The sequence below is a fragment of the Sceloporus occidentalis genome, unplaced genomic scaffold, assembly GCF_023333645.1.
Source record: "Sceloporus occidentalis isolate IW3139 unplaced genomic scaffold, rSceOcc1.0.p SCAF_434, whole genome shotgun sequence".
Taxonomy (NCBI): domain Eukaryota; kingdom Metazoa; phylum Chordata; class Lepidosauria; order Squamata; family Phrynosomatidae; genus Sceloporus; species Sceloporus occidentalis.
This window is the reverse complement of record NW_028317414.1, coordinates 131,145-150,589: the sequence shown is the minus strand read 5'-3', so window position 1 is coordinate 150,589 and position 19,445 is coordinate 131,145. Positions and strand designations below refer to the sequence as shown.

Genomic DNA, 19,445 nt, shown 5'->3' with positions numbered 1-19,445 from the left:
CGCGGCCGTTTCTTTAATATATAAAAAAGGGTTAAAAAGTCTCATTTAACCTTTAAAATCCCAAACATCATGAAAATGCATGTAAAGACCCCAGAAATGTGTGCTTTTCAGGCAAACAGCGTCTCTATGGCAGAGGATCACAATGTGTGCAGCAGCGGAGCTGGACGGAGCTTCCAAGCCGGCCCCTGGGGGCCCCGAACAGTGCAGGGTGCCCTCAAACGAGTCTGTGGCTCATTGGACGGTGTGATTATAGCGCGCACACACAGGCTGTGGCGCTGTCATATTTGCCAGGTTTCTCTCCATTGAGACGGAACGTTTTGCATAACGCAGCCAGCAGCACGTGGGTTAATGCAGCGTGGCCCCCACAGTGCGTCTGCTGGCCCTGGCTGGCCCTCCGTAACCCTTTGGTGCAAGAGTCCAAATCCCTGAGGTTGGTGCCGGCTCCACTCCCATGGCTCCCTGGGACTCCCATCACTCTCTGCGCCCCGGACTCCCCTGGCCCCCTTTGGCCCCAGACGCAGCTCGTGCCGGCAGTCAGTCCATCTCCATGGCCATTAGTCTGCGGTGCTCCCTGCGCACGTCCTGCTTGGGCTGGGTCTTGCAGCAGAGGCGGGAGCTGCAGTATCCAATCAGACAGGAGAGGAGCCCGGCCAGGAGCGAGAGCCCCACCCCGATCAGCAGGGGATATCTGAATGCGCTGAGCACTGGGGGGGAAAAAGAAACGTGTTATTTCCCACACACAGCCCCCAACCCCACAGATGCCCCTTTGAGTGACGCCTGGCTCAGGTGTGTGAAGCTCGCTATAGGGAGAGATTCTGCCCCCCGGGGGTGTAATTCTTTGCCCCTCGTCTGCTGTGTGCCATATGACCCCCGCCGGCACACGCTTTCACTTACGATCCATCCTGACGCTGATGGAGACCACGTTGGATCTGATGGCCTCCTGCTGGTTCCAGCCCCCCTCGCCCAAGCGCACCCACGGCGTGACGGCGCAGTAATGGCCCCCGGCGTCCCCCTCTTCGCAGCCGTAGATGCGGAGCCGGTACTCCATATCGCTGACGCGTTCCAGAGCCACCTCGCTGGTGCCATTCCTGCGGCCGCTCCGCACCTGCGCGGCCCGATCCACCAGCACCAAGGGACTGGCACCGGCACCCAGGCGCTCGGCGAACCACGAGACCTCAAACGCCACGTCTTCTGCAGAAAGGAAGGGCGAGAGGGCATTAGGCGGTTCCAAACAGCATCTGCCCCAGCCGGGCCAGGTCTTACCCCAGGGCAACTACTGTAAAAACTCCCGGGTAACTTTACTGCACGGAGATCCACAACTCCCATCACCCCCGCCGGTGAACTCCATCACTCCCATCGGTGAACTCCATCACTCCCATCACCACAGCCGGTGAACTCCATCACTCCCATCACCCCCGCCGGTGAACTCCATCACTCCCATCACCCCCGCCGGTGAAGCCCAACGCTTTCGGTAGCAGAATAACGACGCGGCCGGTACCTGGGTCCATAGCTGGCCCATCCGTGGAGATGATGCACCAGAACTCTGCTCTTTCCCCGGCGTAGACAGAGGATCTGTCCGTGTGGGCCGTGACATTAAACACCGGACCTGAGAGAGAGGAGATGAGAAAATATCGGGTCAGACAGAGGAGAACCAGCATCGCCCCCCACCCCCTTACACACCCAAACACTGGCCCTCGCCCCGCCCCACCCTTACACACTGGCCCTCGCCCCGCCCCACCCTTACACACTGGCCCTCGCCCCGCCCCCCTTACACACTGGCCCTCGCCCCGCCCCCCTTACACACCCACACCGGCCCTCACCCCCCCTTTACACACCCACACATTGGCCCTCGCCTTACATACCTACACACTGGCCCTCGGCCCTCGCCCCCCCCCTTACACACCCACACACCGGCCCTCGCCCCCAGGCGACCTATAAGGGCGGTTTAGCTACCTGAGGTCTGAAATTCTAAAGGCACGGGATTGGACGTTTGGTTTCTTATTTCCCTCCAGGCTCCGCCTCCACCCTGCGTCCAAGCGGTGATGGTGCAGCGGTAAGCGCCGGTGTCCTGCGTCTGCGCCCGGTACATGGTGAAGCGATACAGACCCGGCTTCACCTTCTCCAGCGCGGCGTTCCCTGCGCTCTCCGGGCCCCGTCTGGTCAGCCCGTCGTGACTCAGCGAGATAACGGGAGCGGGGCCCACGGGGCCGGTGAGCGGCCTGTCCAGGGTCACCTGAACCGAGTACCGCGGGGAGGGGATGTTCGCGGCACTGACGGCGCAGAGCATCTCGAAGGTCCCGCCAGCCGCCGGCACCAGCTTGGTGAGCTGAGCATTAACGGCAAGCGACGGCTCTGAAAGACAAACGCCACGGAATACGGCGGAGACATTATATATAGAATAATAATAAATATAATATATGTAATAACGCGTACCTTTATAAAATAACGTATACAACATATAAAATAACGGCTATTTATGTAATAAACTTATATAAAATAACGTATATATAAAAAAAAAATTAATATATACACACCATGTACAAAATAATGTTAATAATGTAAATATATATAAAATAACATATACACAAATCACACAGTATATATAAAAAAAACAACTATATAAAGTAATAGCGTATACGCATAAAATAATCATATATAATAAACCTTTATATAAAGTAATAGCGTATACGCATAAAATAATCATATATATATATAAAATAAACCTTTATATAAAGTAATAGCGTATACGTATAAAATAATCATATATACTATATAATAATAAACCTTTATATAAAGTAATAGCGTATACGTATAAAATAATCATATATACTATATAATAATAAACCTTTATATAAAGTAATAGCGTATACGTATAAAATAAAAAACCATCGAAGAAAATCTTTGCAACAACTTTTAACCGGCGCAGGAAACGAGGAATTAGTAATAATCTCCCCCAAAACATCTTTTTACAAAAAAAACCTAAAATATGGCAGAAAATTCCCCAAACGGGCAGCGCCGCTGCTGATTAACATCCACATTTTTGGAGTCACTTTAAGGAAGAGGCGGATGCAGTGACTATAACGGCCAATCAAGTCCCCCTCCCCCGCCGCTCTCACCTTCTTCTTCCCAGTAGACGACGGCGGGACTCGACGGCACCTCCGCGCTCGGAGCCCAGCTGTCGTTCCGCTGCTGCCCCCAGGCGATGCCCACACAGCGGTAACTGCCCCTGTCTGCCTCTGTTGTCCACTGGATCCTCATGACAAAGGTCTGGGGGTCCCTGCGCAGGAAGATCAGCTCCCCCCTATCCATGCGCTGCCGGTACTCCTCTCCCACGCGGAGGGTCCAGTCCTGATCCAGGGAGCCCACCAGGCGAGCGCCGGCGGGGGAGGAAGGGCTGTGATACCAGGACACAGACAGACGGGCCCCTTCCGGTCCCGCAACGCGGCAAAGCAGCTCCGTGGGCTCCTCAGAGGAGTGAGGCAGGAGAGCGGCGCTCAGCGAGACCGCGAGATCCGCTTCTGGAACAAGGAAGAAACATCAGTGCGGGGCAGGAGCAGGGCGGGATACAGCAGAGGGTGCTTGCGGGGCAGGAGCAGGGCGGGATACAGCAGAGGGTGCTTGCGGGGCAGGAAGCGGGGCAGGAGCAGGTTGGGATACAGCAGAGGGCGCTTGCGGGGCAGGAAGCGGGGCAGGAGCAGGTTGGGATACAGCAGAGGGCGCTTGCGGGGCAGGAAGCGGGGCAGGAGCAGGGCGGGATACAGCAGAGGGCGCTTGCGGGGCAGGATACAGCAGAGGGCGCGTGCGGGGCAGGATAGAGCAGAGGGCGCGTGCGGGGCAGGATACAGCAGAGGGCGCGTGCGGGGCAGGATACAGCAGAGGGCGCTTGCGGGGCAGGATACAGCAGAGGGTGCTTGCGGGGCAGTCCCAGGTACACAATCACTCACCAGGGGGCAGCACCAGGACTCTGACGGCCTCGGACTCGGTCTCTGCAGCCGGATGCCACGTCCCGTTGCCACGCGGAGCCCACGCAGTCGCCTGGCAGCTGTAGTTGCCGCTGTCCCACGCCCGGGGCAGTAAAAGCTGATAAATGCCCTCATTTGTACCAACAAGGTCCGGCTCTGGCCCTCCTGGAAGCTTGCGAGGCTCTCCCGAGTCCGGTGACAGCAGCCAGCGGACCCTCGTAAGGACCGGCCCGTCCGAGTCGGCGGACACCAGACAGGACAGGTTCAGCGGGAGACCCTCAGAGATCCGCACGTCCGACAGTAGAGCCTTTACACTCACACCTGCGGAGAGAGGGGGCGCTCAGCCCGGGGGCCACAGGACAGAGACAGAGACAGAGAGAGAGGGGGCGCTCAGCCCGGGGGCCACAGGACAGAGAGAGAGAGAGCGGGGGGGCGCTCAGCCCGGGGGCCACAGGACAGAGAGAGAGAGAGGGGGGGGGCGCGTAAGACAGACAGGGGGGGGCGCGTAAGACAGACAGGGGGGGCGCGTAAGAGACAGGGGGGGGCGCGTAAGACAGACAGGGGGGGCGCGTAAGACAGACAGGGGGGGGCGCGTAAGACAGACAGGGGGGGGGCGCGTAAGACAGACGGGGGGGGCGCGTAAGACAGACAGGGGGGGGGGGCGCGTAAGACAGACAGGGGGGGGGCGCGTAAGACAGACAGGGGGGGACGCGTAAGACAGACAGGGGGGGACGCGTAAGACAGACAGGGGGGGACGCGTAAGACAGACAGGGGGGGACGCGTAAGACAGACAGGGGGGGACGCGTAAGACAGACAGGGGGGGACGCGTAAGACAGACAGGGGGGGACGCGTAAGACAGACAGGGGGGGACGCCTAAGACAGACAGGGGGGGGACGCATAAGACAGACAGGGGGGGACGCGTAAGACAGACAGGGGGGGACGCGTAAGACAGATGGGGACACGCTGCCGGCGGCTTACCGATGGGCCGGACCTCCACTCGTGCGATTGGCACCCGCTTCTCCTGGATCTTCTCCCAGCCGTCGGGGGCCGGCACCCACGTAGCGGCCGTGCAGCTGTACTCCCCGGCGTCCGCGCTCTCGGCTCTGTTCACGGTGAGACGGAAGCCGTCGGCCCCCGCGGTGCCCAGACCCACCTCCCCGGTGCCGTAACGGCTCTCGTACTCTGAGCCCGGCTGGATGCGGCCGAGGTGGGTCAGGGTCAGCACCTCTACGGCTTCAGTCCCCGTCCGGCGCTCCCAGGTCACCGACAGGTGAGTATGCGCGGGGGTCTCGGAGGAGGCCGCGTGGCACGACAGCTGGAAAGAGCCCCCTACGGTGACATTCTGGGTACTCGCCAGCCGCCCCTTGGCACCGGCAACACTCAGCGTGTCCAGTAAGACTGCGAGGAGGAGAAACGGCAGAATCAGCACGGGGGGGGGGGGGGGGGGGGGGGCTAGGCGATCTGGGCAGAATCAGCACAGAGCAGGGGGGGGGGGGTCAGAATTTGTGGCATGCCTGCTCTGCCCCAACCCAAACATCTCACAAAGCTCCCCGCTGCTACTTACTGCCCCGCACCGGGGTAATTCTATATCTCGGCTGACAGCATCGCCCCCCCCCCGACGTACCTTTCAGCTGGACGCGGTCCTCGTAGTTGCCCCGGACGGTGGCGTCGGTGCTCGGCGTGGAGCAGGTGTAGGTCCCCGCGTCGGCCGCGTGCAGCTGCTGGATACGGAGCACCACCCGGTTGGGGCTGATTCTCTGCAGCCGGATGCCCCCCGAAGTTACCCTGCTGGAGAACGCGGGGTCCGTGAACGAGGGGTCCCAGGTGCTGAGGACCCCCAATCCGGCCGACCCGTCCGAGGAGAAGAGCCACTCGAAGTTCTGCTCGGCGGGACCCTCGTAGTCGCTGACGTCGCAGGGAATGGAGACTTCTGTGCCATCTACCCGCAGCAGCGGCCCCCGGGGGACACGGACGACACGGGGCCAGGCGGCACCTGCAGGGGGGGGACAGCGGGGGTCAGACTGGGGTAAAAAGGGACAGACACGCAATGGGCACAGAGCCCCCCAGTAATGCCCCCACCCCAGCTGTTACTGCCCCAAATCTGTTTCAGACTGATGAAGTGGGGGGGGGCTGGCACACCTCGGAGCGGGGGGGGCACATATTCTGGGTCCAAAGAAACGCGACCGTCACGTAACACCGAGAGGTGGTATTAATGGGGCAAATCCTGGCTCCTGCCCCCAGGCGCAGGGGGAAGTACCCCGCTGCGCCGGCACATATACCCCGTGTGGCTCCTGCTCCGCCCCTCCAGGGGTGAAATGGTTAATCAGCAGCAAGTCTGGGAATTTGCCCCGGAGGGGACAGATCTGGGCGATAATACGGAGCATTAGTGGCTTAACCCATTAGAGCCCACAAAGAGTGTTACCCAGGAAGACACGGTTAACCCCTTGCTAGCTGCCCCCAACAAACCCCCCCGCAGACAGGGTCACGGCGGCCACGACTCAGTGTGTGAGTGATGACCTCATCGCAGGGTGTGATGTCACCGACAGCCAATCCCAAAACATTGTCTCATAACCGGGCGTCTATTCATTGGGTCAGGTCCCAGCCTGCCCAGAGCAAAGCATTCTGGGAACCACAACAAAGGTGACCCAGCCAAGAAAATGCACTCCCCCTCCCCCACCCCAAAATTACTGCCCCCTCCCCAGCAGCGAACACCATAAAGGGGCAAAAAGAGGGAGGAGGAGAGACAGGAGAACAAAAGGGCAAAAATCTAACACTAGAGGGTCAGAGACTTAGATGGGACAGAGGGAAGTTTTACTTTACTGAGAGGGTGGTGGATAAGTGGAACAGCCTCCCAGCAGAAGTGGTAGAGGGTAATACAGTGAGGGGATTAAACATGCATGGGATAGACATCCGGCTCCTGAATCTAAGACGAGACCAACGACTGATTAAGGTTTAAGTCGTTACAGCAGGAGAAACGGGCAGATTTTCTACCCCAGACCGGCACATGGGGGTTAACACCCAGTTAGTGTGGGGGAGGGGGCAACGCCATTAAACCTCTTTACATGGAGTGGGCAGACTGGTAATAAGCAGATTCCAGTCTTATCTGTACTGGGATGGAGAGGGGGCTCTACAAGCCTGATTCCTCCCCATCTCTATATACAGCATAGAGGGGCCACAGAGATACCAGAGCCTGGCCCGGGGGGGCCACAGAGATACCAGAGCCTGGCCCGGGGGGGCCACAGAGATACCAGAGCCTGGCCCGGGGGGGGGCCACAGAGATACCAGAGCCTGGCCCGGGGGGGGGGGCCACAGAGATACCAGAGCCTGGCCCGGGGGGGGGCCACAGAGATACCAGAGCCTGGCCCGCGGGGCCACAGAGATACCAGAGCCTGGCCCGCGGGGCCACAGAGATACCAGAGCCTGGCCCGGGGGGCCGGTGCCGAGCCAGATAAACCACTAAACCCAAGGAAATCCTAAACAAGCAGATTCGGCCCCTGTCGCCCTCCTTACCCCGGGTTAATAACGGGTTAATATTTCAGGATTTGCCCCCGCTCACAGAGGGTTAACGCGCGCGCGGAGCCGGCAGCTGTCTGACGGGCAGATTTCACACCCTCGGTGCAGCTGCCGGCCCCCTCCGGCCATCACACCCGACACCCGATAGCCGCCGACTCCCCGGGGCATTAGGGATTTAACCCTCGCTGGACTACGGAGGCCAAACCCCCCCCCACACCACATACATGCAGCGGAGTTCATTCTATATCCGCCCAGCGCCAACATGAGCTGCGGCGCAGTACAACGGGACAGTCGAGCGGACAGCGCCCCTCAAATTAACCCTGTCAGCGCCAACTTATCCAAACAACCCAAAGAGTTAATGAATCATTTACACCGAGGAACTGTTCGGCCATCTGTTTAGAGTGTGAGCTCTTGCGTATCCCTCGGAGTTTAACCCTTCAGTGCCGGGGAGTGAAATGACTACAAACAGCTGCAGCACCGAATGCTCTTCTAACGGCGCTGAATGAGTTAAGAAGCCTTTAATGCCTCCTTATTTCCTTGTAGGGGGTTTATCGAAGGAATTTGGCCCCCCTCTGTGCCCACACCTCCAGGGGGTGTGGGGGTGAGTCACAGCAGCCGCGTCTCACACTCACGACAGATAACCGTTAAATGCCCCCCCGGTGGGCATCGGGGAGGAAAAAAACCCACATTATTATAGGGAATGGGATAGGCATGTGGCCCCTGAACCATCAGCCTCTACCGCATCTGCTGAGAGGCTGTTCCACTCTTGGTAAGGTGGCGAGATGCCAGGGGCAAGAAGAGCTCCACATCGGGGTAAAAGTGCTCTGATCACAGCTGTCAGCATCCTCCCGGCCACGGTGCCGGGGCAGAAATCGGGGTATTACGGAGAGAGCATGCAGGTCGGGGGGCCCCCAGAAATTCTGCCACAAAGCCCCCTGTGGTCCTTACACCACCCCACCGCCCCCCGCGCGCAGCACGTCTATCAGACACACGGCCAATCACAGCACTACACCCCGGCACCGGGGCATTTCCCAAGCCTTTTCCACACCCCCCTCAGGGCATCTAGAATATATTTTATTGGGGCTCAAAAAGGACTCCAACCCCGAAACCCTCGGCCGGTGCCGGTACCAACACTATAGACAGTGACCGGGGTCAAAAGTCACCTCCTCAGGAGCCAGCCTACGATTGGGAGACTGCCCCGCTATCTACCCCGATGCCACCCTGATGAAGACCCATTTAGGCGACACGCCACACCCCGCACCTCCGGAGCCGTAAAGCTGCATGGGGGTCACCCCCCCCCCCAAGGATTCCTGCCCTCTCCACGGTCACAACTCCCACGCGAAGCCCCCGACTTTACCCCCAAAAGCCCCCTTCACACCCTCCCCCGCTCCATTGAAACTCAACATTTGGAAAGAGATTACATGAACATGTATGAACAGAACACGCTCCCCGCGGGGCCCCCGTCACGGCACAGACTGCCGGCGCTAATAATCATATAATAATTCCCACCCCACTCCCCATCACCGGCCCGGGGGGCCCACTCCCCATCACCGGCGGCCGCTTTCCCACGGCCCCACTGCACCGACCGCACGATGACATCATCCAGGAACATTGTGTAATAATTTGCCACGGAAACAGCAGGTGGTTTCACCCCAAACACGGCCGTCAGGGGCCTCGAGATGTCGCCGACTGTCGGGAGACCGCCCCACAAGCTGACGGGGGGGGGGGTTACCCTCCCCATGCTCGGTACTGGCTGGCGGATCGTTAACTATTTCATTGCAGCGCGCAGCCAGCAGAGACGGGGTTAAGGCATTAGTAATACAGCGCCTGCCGTTCCCAGCCGAGCCCAGAGCCCCAGGGGTTAAAGGATCGGTGTTATTAGGGAGCAAGAGACGCCCAGCCCAGCATCATCCCCACCCCAGTCATCATCCCACTGCATCCCACCCGTCATCATCCCCACATTATCCCGTCATCATCCCTCCGCACCCCCCCATCATCATCCCCACATTATCCCGTCATCATCCCTCCGCACCCACCCATCATCATCCCCACATTATCCCGTCATCATCCCTCCGCACCCCCCCATCATCATCCCCACATTATCCCGTCATCATCCCTCCGCACCCCCAGTCATCATCCCCACATTATCCCGTCCTCATCCCACCGCACCCCCCCCATCATCCCTCCGCATCCCCTGTCATCATCCCCACATTATCCCGTCATCATCCCTCCGCACCCCCGTCATCATCCCCACATTATCCCGTCATCATCCGTCCGCACCCCCCGTCATCATCCCTTCGCACCCCCCGTCATCATCCCCACATTATCCCGTCATCATCCCACTTCATCCCCCCCTTCATCATCCCTCCGCACCCCCAGTCATCATCCCCACATTATCCCGCCATCATCCCTCCGCACCCCCGTCATCATCCCCACATTATCCCGTCATCATCCCTCCACACCCCCGTCATCATCCCCCCGCATCCCCCGTCATCATCCCCACATTATCCCGTCATCATCCCTCCGCACCCCCCCGTCATCATCCCCACGTTATCCCGTCATCATCCCTCCGCACCCCCCGTCATCATCCCCACGTTATCCCGTCATCATCCCTCCGCACCCTCCGCCATCATCCCCACATTATCCCGTCATCATCCCCCCCTTCATCATCCCTCCGCACCCCCAGTCATCATCCCCACATTATCCCGTCATCATCCCTCCGCACCCCCGTCATCATCCCCACATTATCCCGTCATCAACCCCCCGCACCCCCCCCATCATCCCCACATTATCCCGTCATCATCCCTCCGCATCCCCCCCATCATCCCGTCATCACCCCCCCAACCCAGCATCATCCACACATTATCCCGTCATCATCCCACCTCACCCCCCCGCCATCACCCCCCAACCCGTCATCATCCCCACATTATCCCGTCATCATCCCACCGCACCCCCCCCCGTCATCATCCCCCACCCCCCGACCCAGCATCATCCCCACATTATCCCGCCACCATCCCCACCCCCCCCAATCCGGCATCATCTCCACATTATCCCGGCATCATCCCCACATTATCCCGGCATCATCCCCACGCACCCCCGCCACCATCATCCCCACATTATCCCGTCATCATCCCCCCCCAACCCGGCATCATCCCCACATTATCCAGTCATCATCCCACCCCCCCAACCCGTCATCATCCCACCACACCCCCCCAACCCGTCATCACCCCCCCCAAGCCAGCATCCTCCCCACATTATCCCGTCATCATCCCCCCCCCCCCCCCCAACAGCTCACTGATTTATCTATACATTATACCGGGGCCAGTCACTGATTTATCTATGCATTATACAGGGGGCCGGACACTGATTTATCTATGCATTATACAGGGGCCGACTCTCCTGCAGACATCCTTAGTTAATATGCCCCGTTACCATCACCGGCAGTTTTTACCGCTCACTGTTTGCCGGAGTGAACGTAAACAAGAGAGCGACACACAGGAAGCAAACTGCACCCCCCTCACCACCACCACCACCGGGGGCAAACTTGAAACGCAAATAAAGGGTTAATAGAGGAAAGTCCCAGGAAAAACTTAAATGACCTAAACATGTACAGCTTGGGAGAAACACGAGACAGAGGGGAGGTATGACTGAACTACAAGAGGACAAAGTGCAGACGTGTAAAAGTAGGGTGGATGCATGGAACGGCCTCCCAGCAGAAGTGGTGAGGGAGTTAGCAGGCATGGGATCAGCGTAAAGCTCTCACAGGTATCATGCCAGGACTGAATCCTCAGAAATCGGGCCAACACGTTCTATGGTTCTATGTCTTAAAGGAACAGGACAGATCCCGAGGCACCCGAGTGCTCCAATCAGAATGCATGTGCCGGTGACGAGGCCCAATCACAGCACTGTGACCGGTACTGACCCAGGAGTCTAGTTGAATCATTGATTGGACTCCCAGAAGAGGTGGGAGCTGCAAATCCTTATCTGTGCCATGGTCTGCAGTGCACAGGAGGTGGGGGGGGGACTGTGTGAGACAAGACAGAGAGACAGGCAGGCAGACAGTGAGAGAGACAGGCAGGCAGACAGTGAGAGAGGCAGGCAGGCAGACAGAGAGGCAGGCAGGCAGGCAGACAGAGAGGCAGACAGAGAGGCAGGCAGGCAGACAGAGAGGGAGGCAGGCAGACAGACAGAGAGGGAGGCAGGCAGACAGACAGAGAGGGAGGCAGGCAGACAGACAGAGAGGGAGGCAGGCAGACAGACAGAGAGGGAGGCAGGCAGACAGACAGAGAGGGAGGCAGGCAGACAGACAGAGAGGGAGGCAGGCAGACAGACAGAGAGGGAGGCAGGCAGACAGACAGAGAGGGAGGCAGGCAGGCAGACAGACAGGGAGGGAGGGAGGCAGGCAGACAGGCAGGCAGGCAGGGAGGCAGGCAGACAGACAGGGAGGCAGGCAGACAGACAGGGAGGGAGGCAGGCAGACAGACAGAGAGGCAGGCAGGCAGAGACCTCTTTTCAAAGGAGGAAAAAAAAGTTACAACAAGAGACCGGAATCTAACACTAGAGGGTCAGAGACTGCGATGGAACAGAAGGGAGTTTTCGAAGAAATTTAGTTTATTTTATGTTATAAGTACAGAAGGTGAGTTCCAAAGATACATAAGAAACAAGCGTATCATAGCGGGTTTAAGAGATACATACACGCTGATGAGCCCATAGAAATGTTTACAAAGGCATAATAACAAAACAGGATTAGCTGTCGACGTCGGGCGCGGCACCATAAAGGAGAGAGTCGACAGAGCCCCGAGTCACAATGCATGAGGGCCACTAATACGGAAAATCTGGTGGGTCTAGAACCAGACCCAATACTGACAGTGGAAAACACCTAGAAGGAGAGAAAGAAAGGAGAGTGGGAGGAACAGTCAAAAAAAAGAGAAACAAAGAGAAGAGAGAAAGAAAAAGGGAAAAAAAAATAAAAAAAATAAAAAAGGGAGTGGGGGGGAGGATAAGGAGGGGCAAAGCCATCCGGCCACGGCCTACAGAACAAAGCGGAACCACCCATGGCCAGCTCTCTCAAATCCACGAGACGGATGCACGAGAACCAAACTTCTCCAGCCACGGGCCCCAGGTAGCGAGGAATAAATGGGAGGTATCATGAAGATACGCCGTGATCTTTTCCAGCTTCAGCAGAAGCCATACCTTAGCCTCAATTTCAGGAATCGATGGCGCACCCGACTTCCAGACCTTGGCAATAGTAAGACGAACCGCTGTACAAATACGAAAAATGAGGCGGTGAGCTGGTTTGGTCAGAGTATCCGAAGGGTAATTTCTACAGAGGAGAGCCGTCCAAGGCTCCGGCTGCAGGGACTCCCCAAGAGCCTCACTCAGCATACGGAAGAAGTGGGCCCAGAGCGGCATAAGGTTGGGGCATGTCCACCATATATGCAAAGGTGTTCCATCCTCATCACAGCCTCTGAAGCAGGTAGGAGGGTATGTCGGAAACATATGATGGAGTCGAGAGGGCATGAGGTGCCAGCGGGACAGGACTTTAAAGCAGTTTTCCTGCACGAGAGTGCAAGCAGTGACCTTCCAGACATTGTCATATACCTCCCCCCAGTCGGAGGAATCAAGCGTTTGACCCAGGTCGGCTTCCCATCTCCCCTCAAAGGACGGCGGCTTTGAAAATTTGATCCCCAGGATGTGAAAATATAGTTGGGAAATGGCTCCACTCTGTTTATGAGCCTGACGGCTCGCCTTTTCGTAAAACGTAGGTGCATGGTTGGGATGGCGCCTGAGAAAATGTTGAAGAAAATGGGAGAGCTGATGATAGCGGAATAATTCCGTGGGAGGGATCTCATGCAAGGAGGACAACTGTTGAAAGGAGTAGGGGCGATCATTCAGGAGCAAATCTCCCACTGTGACAAGACCTTTGGCGACCCACCACTGGAACGGGCGTACTTGGAGGCCCGCAGGGAACCCCGGGTTCTGGAACAGTGGAGTCATCCTGGTGCCGACGTCTGTGAGCCGGAATTTACGTCGAACTTGAAACCACAAGGTAAGCGAGTGAAGGAGGGTGGGGCAATGCTGGATCTTTGATTTGTCCAGAGCGGGGTACCACAAAAGCCATCGCGGCCGCGTCCCGAGGCAAATATCCGCTTCCAGGTGGACCCATCGCGCTGGGGGAGAGCTCACTGAAATGGATAGGAGCATCGCCAATTGAGCTGCGACATAATATTCGTAAAGGAGGGGGGCGGACAATCCCCTGGCCGTCTTTGGTTTGTAGAGGGTGGATTTAGCCAGCCGACTACGTCGACCCTGCCAGACGAATCTCTCAATAGCACTTTGGAGGCCAGCAACGTCCCTCCGTCGGATCGGCAAGGGGATGGAGCGGAAAAGGTACAACAGTTTAGGTAACAGTGTCATTTTAACTGCATATATCCTCCCCATAAAGGACAGGGAATAGGAGGACCAGGTGGATAGATCTCGCTTAAGGGTCGTAATTAATTGCGGGTAGTTAGTGGCATACATCTGCTCATGGGAAGGGGTGATATTAATACCAAGGGACCGTAGGGAGTGAAGCTGCCACCTGAAATCGAAATTAAGAGAAAGGAGCTTTACCATGGGACTGGGGAGGGACACATTCAGGGCTTCACACTTGTCGGAATTGATCTTGTAACCCGAAAGTTTCCCAAAGCGACCCAACAAGTCATATAAATTAGGAAGAGACGTGAGAGGGGACGTCAGGGAGAGTAGGACATCGTCAGCAAACAGGCTAAGTTTATAATCATGGCCACCAACCGTGGTGCCCCTAATGTCAGGGTGCAGGCGGATAGCCTGGGCCAAGGGTTCAATGGCCAACGCAAACAACAGGGGCGACAGAGGGCATCCCTGGCGGGTCCCTCCCCTAATTGCAAAGGACTTAGAGCGGAACGTGCCGATGTCCACCACAGCGGAAGGCTGTGTATATAGGGCTTGGGTACCCCTCAGAAAGGCACCAGCGAAACCAAAAGCCTGCATAGTGGACCACAAATATCCCCAATCCACCCGGTCGAAGGCCTTCTCAGCATCCAGGGACAGAAGCATCATAGGCGTGCCGGACCTCCGACACGAGTGGAGTAGGGTCAGAGTACGCCGAATATTATCTGGGGCCTCCCTGCCCGGGACAAAGCCCACCTGATCAAGATGGATCAGGGAAGGCAGGACCTCGTTCAAGCGAAGGGCGAGAACTTTAGCGAATAATTTTAAATCTAAGTTAATGAGGGAGATGGGTCTATAACTAGTGCAAAGGGAGGGGTCCTTACCCTCTTTAGGGATCATGACTACCTTGGCCCTCTGCATGTCCAAGGAAGGACGCGCTTCACCTGTGAGAAAGGTATTGAAGAGATTCGTAAGGTGTGGGAGAAGACATGCGGCAAAAGACTTGTAGTACTTGGCGGTAAAGCCATCTGGGCCCGGGGCCTTCGGGTTCTTGAAGAGCTTCAAGGCAGCAGCTACTTCGTCCACCGTGATAGGAGCATTAAGCGCAGCAAGGGTCGTCGGAGCGAGCAAAGGAAGTTTACAGTCCAAGAGGAAGCGGCGCAAAGTAGAAGCGAGGGCCGGAGATGAAGATGTTTTTTTGCCGTCGTAGAGATGGGAGTAGTACTCAGCAAATCTATCTGAAATGGCTTCAGGGTCGGATGTCAAACAGCCCGATCTGGTCTTAATGGTGCGTATAGTCCGGGAGCGAGTAAGGTTCGCCAGTTTCCTGGCCATCATAGTATCTGGCTTATTAGCCTTCTCAAAAACCTTTTGCTTGGTACGAAGGATCGCTTTAATGGAGTCCGTAGAGAGTAACAGATTCAATTGGCCCCTAGTCGCTACGATCTCTCGGAGAACACGAGGGTCACCAGAACGCTTATGGTCAGATTGCAACGCAAGCAACGAGGCAGTAAGGTCTTGAACTTGGGATTGAAGTCGTTTCCGCTTAGCAGAAGTCAGGGCAATAAATTGGCCCCGGAGGACCGCCTTATGCGCATCCCAAACAGTACCCAAAGCAACCCCAGGAGTGGAGTTCTCAGCAAAATAGTCGGTAAGAGATTGCGTGATGGTCCCCCGGACTTCAGGATCGAGAAGTAGAGCGTCGTTGAGCCGCCAGAAGGGTCGCAAATTAGGAGGTTGAAGGTCCGCGAGCGATATCTCCACCATTGCGTGATCCGACCATGAAATCTCATGAATTTTGGAGGCAAGGAGCGAGGGGAGGAGGCACTGATTCAGAAAGAAATAGTCCAGTCTGGAGTACATTGTGTGAGGGTGAGAATAAAAAGAGTAATCCCGGTCCGTGGGATGGAGAAGTCTCCAGGCATCAAACAATCCAAGGGTTTTGACAAAACGTTGCAAAGGTTGAAAGAGGAGCTTTGGGCAAGTGGAGGCTGAGGAAAGCGTCCTGTCCATGTAAGGATCCATCACAGAGTTGAAGTCCCCTCCAAGGATAAGGCCTCCCGGCGAAACCGTGAGGAGCAGGTGCAGAAGCTTGTCAAAGAACGCAGAGCACGGAGGACTGGGAGCATAGACGTTTACTATCGAAACTGGTTGGTCGTTGAGCAGGCCATCCAATCGGAGAAATCTACCATCCAAGTCCGAGGACGAGTGAAGTACGCGGAAGGGAAGTCGTTTATGTATGAGAATAGTGACACCGTTGTGCTTGTCCGGAGCCGCCGAGTGAAAGTGCATGGGATATCGGGGGTCCCAGTAGTGGGGAATGCATGTCTTGCGGAAATGGGTCTCCTGGAGGAGAATAATATCGGCATGTAATCGAACATAGTGTCGAATCGCCATGCGGCGTTTCTGCGGGGAGAGCAACCCCTTCACATTGTGGGATATGATCTTCAGCCCTAGCGGTGGGGAGGAAGCCATCGGTCAGACGACCGGGCCTGGAGGCAGAGGAAGGGGAAAAAAGGGAAAGGAGAAGGGAAAAAAAAAAAAAAAAAAAAAAGAGAAAGATAAGAAAGAGCACCGGTGGGAGAGACCACCAGGGAAAGAACAGTGCAGCACCAAGGTAATAGACTACAGTCAAATGTGTCTATAAGAAAGTATCTCGGGGGAACCGGAATGAAGAGATGGAGAGAATGCTCCCTCAACAACAAATAGAACAAGCATATAACATCCATTAAACAGTGCAAACTGGAACAAGGTACAATAATACCACAGAACAGATAAATGACCAGCAGCGGCGTGCCCACTAGCATCAGGGTCACCGCCTCCGGAGTGACCGTCCAGGACGGAAGAGAGCCCCCCTGGGTAAGTGGAAATCAGTCCCCGAAATGTGGCGTATGAACATCGGGAGAGGCAACACAGTGGCGCGTAAGGTGCGAGCGTATATGTTTGAAAATAAATAAATAAAAATAGAGAAAACATAACAAAACAAACAAACAAAAAACAAACAAACAAAACAAACAAACAAAAAAGGGTAGTGGAAAGATGTGTGGGAAGGTGGGTGCGAAGCTACTGCCAATGAATCAAGGCGAGAGCTAAGAGGCGGGAAAGACCCTATATATCATAGTGCAAATGGATAGTGGAGCGTCCAGGAAAACAGTCCCACACGGAGGTGGCTCAAGCACAGTGCCACAGACATGCGGCGTGGATATATTTAAAATAAAAAATAAAATAAAAAATAAAAAATAAAAATAAAAAAATAAAAAAAAATATGGAAACGTGTGGGAAGGTGGGTGCGAAGCTACAGCCAATGAATCAAGGCGAGAGCTAATAGGCGGGAAGGACCCCCCTATATATCATAGCGCAAATGGGTAGTGGAGTGTCTAGGAATACAGTCCCACACGGAGGCGGCTCAAGCACAGTGCCACAGACATGCGGCGTGTAATATATATAATAATATATATATATATAAAAAAAAAAAAAAAAAAAAAGATGTGTGGTAAGTGAACGTGAGCAGCACAGGAGGGTGAGGATGTCGGCGCGGGCGGGACAAAAGCACCCCAACTACCACAACAAGGGCAAGTGTAGCATAGAGGTACAATCAGGCGTGGGGGGGTAAGGCGAGTACGCCGATCCCACCCTGTATGGTAGGCAACAGCATGGCAAAGTAATGTATGTCGATGTAGAGAGCAAAGGGTGGCGCCATATATACAGTCAAAGATATCACCGCACGTGTGGCTAGTACACAGAAAAATATAAATAAAGTAAAAATAAAACATAGCAAAAGTCCCAAGAAAAAAGAAAGAATAAAAATAAATGATAGGAACAGCAGAACTTAGCTGGCCACTGCCCGGGGGACGGAGGCAACCGCGGGTACAGTCCGGCACATCTGTAGGTACATGGCCCCATAAGAACCAGGGCGGCACGTAGAAATCAACGGCGATCTTGTGGCGGATCGGGGCTGACCGCCCGGCCGGGGGAGGACCGCGGGGATACCGAAGCTTGCGATGGACGACCACCCTGAGGAGGCGACGGAACCGTCGCATCGGAGCGTCGGTCTAGGTGGACAGGCGGCCGTAATCCGAGGCGACGCAGGAAGGGCCCGGCATCCTCAAGCTCCCGGAGCTGCAGAAGTAGTCCTCCCTTCTGCACCAGGAGCCGAAAGGGAAAGCCCCATCTGTAGGGGACTCCGTGCTCCCGCAGGAAATCTGTAAGTGGCTTTAAAGCCCGGCGTTTCCGCAGGGTAGAAGGGGCGACGTCGGCATACCACTCCGGGGTCACTCCGTCGAGCTCCGCGCAGGACTGCCTCCTTGGTAGTGAAGTAATGGCACTTCACAACAATGTCCCTGGGGGGTGCACCGTAGCCTGGTTTCGGGCGTAGCGCCCTATGAGCCCGCTCCAAGCGCAGCTCCTCTTCCGGAATGTCTGGCAAAAGTTGTCGCAGATATCGGAGGAGGAACGAGCGGATATCGGGCAGGGACTCCGGGACGCCCCTGACCCGCAAGTTGGAACGTCTGGAGCGGTTGTCCAAGTCCTCCATGGCATCTTGAAGGTCCGCGCACGTGGCCTCTAGGCGCAGCAGTAAGGGCATCAACCGCAGTCTCCAACTGAACAGTTCTATTGGCCAGAGCGGCAATATCTGCGGAGATAGCGTCAGCCCTGCCTTGAGATCCGACTGCAGCTCTTGTTTGACCGAGAGCATGCAGGCTTTGAGATCAGCGATGTCGCTGCGAGTGCAAGGGCCTGCCTCATCTGCTCCCGCAAGGGCCTGCCTCATCTGCTCCCGCAAGGGCCTGCCTCATCTGCTCCCGCAAGGGCCTGCCTCATCTGCTCCCGCAAGGGCCTGCCTCATCTGCTCCCGCAAGGGCCTGCCTCATCTGCTCCCGCAAGGGCCTGCCTCATCTGCTCCCGCAAGGGCCTGCCTCATCTGCTCCCGCTAGGCCCTCACTCCGTGCGGCGTCCTTTTTCTTAAAAAAGTCAGGCATTTCGGAGGAAGCCCCCTGTTTTCCGCCCCTGCGGGTGGACATCTCGGTGCTGGGTGATAAGATGCCGAAAAACAGTCAGGTCTGGCAAATGGATAGGCTATAAAGGCTGCTGTTGCCGAGTAAGGAGCAGGAGCCGACTTAATGTGCGGCCATGTTCCTCAAGCACCAGGACACGCCCCCGGAACAGAAGGGAGTTTTACTTTACTGAGAGGGTGGTGGATAAGTGGAACAGCCTCCCAGCAGAAGTGGTAGAGGGTAATACAGCTAGGGTATTAAGCATGCATGGGATAGACATACGGCTCCTGAATCTAAGACGAGACCAACGACTGATTAAGGTTTGAGTCTTTAAGGCAGGAGGAACGGGCGACTAGACGGGGGCCAGATGGGGCGGAATAATACGAGAGCCCCGCTGGATTTCCACATCAATAATAAAAACTTCCCCAAATTCTGCTTACCAAACACGGGGGCCGGACCACCACGCTGACACCCCACATCCCGCTGCCTCCGCCTGGGGTATATCTCACAGTCTGGGTGAGCGCCGGATATAGATACACACACACACTCAGCTTCTTATACACGT

At 56.3% G+C, this 19,445-nt stretch overlaps 1 protein-coding gene across 1 annotated transcript; it reads right to left on the bottom strand.

Moving 5' to 3' along the window:
* Positions 1-534: 534 nt before the first annotated feature.
* LOC149272598 (prostaglandin F2 receptor negative regulator-like) lies at positions 535-9,216 on the bottom strand. Its single transcript, XM_089506911.1, has 9 exons — positions 8,985-9,216; positions 5,587-5,955; positions 4,941-5,360; positions 3,945-4,283; positions 3,117-3,518; positions 1,954-2,352; positions 1,499-1,606; positions 895-1,191; positions 535-704 (listed from the first exon to the last, which is right to left on the bottom strand). Exons 1-9 carry the CDS (start codon positions 9,214-9,216, stop codon positions 535-537), a joined length of 2,736 nt encoding a protein of 911 aa, XP_089363037.1.
* Positions 9,217-19,445: the final 10,229 nt, after the last annotated feature.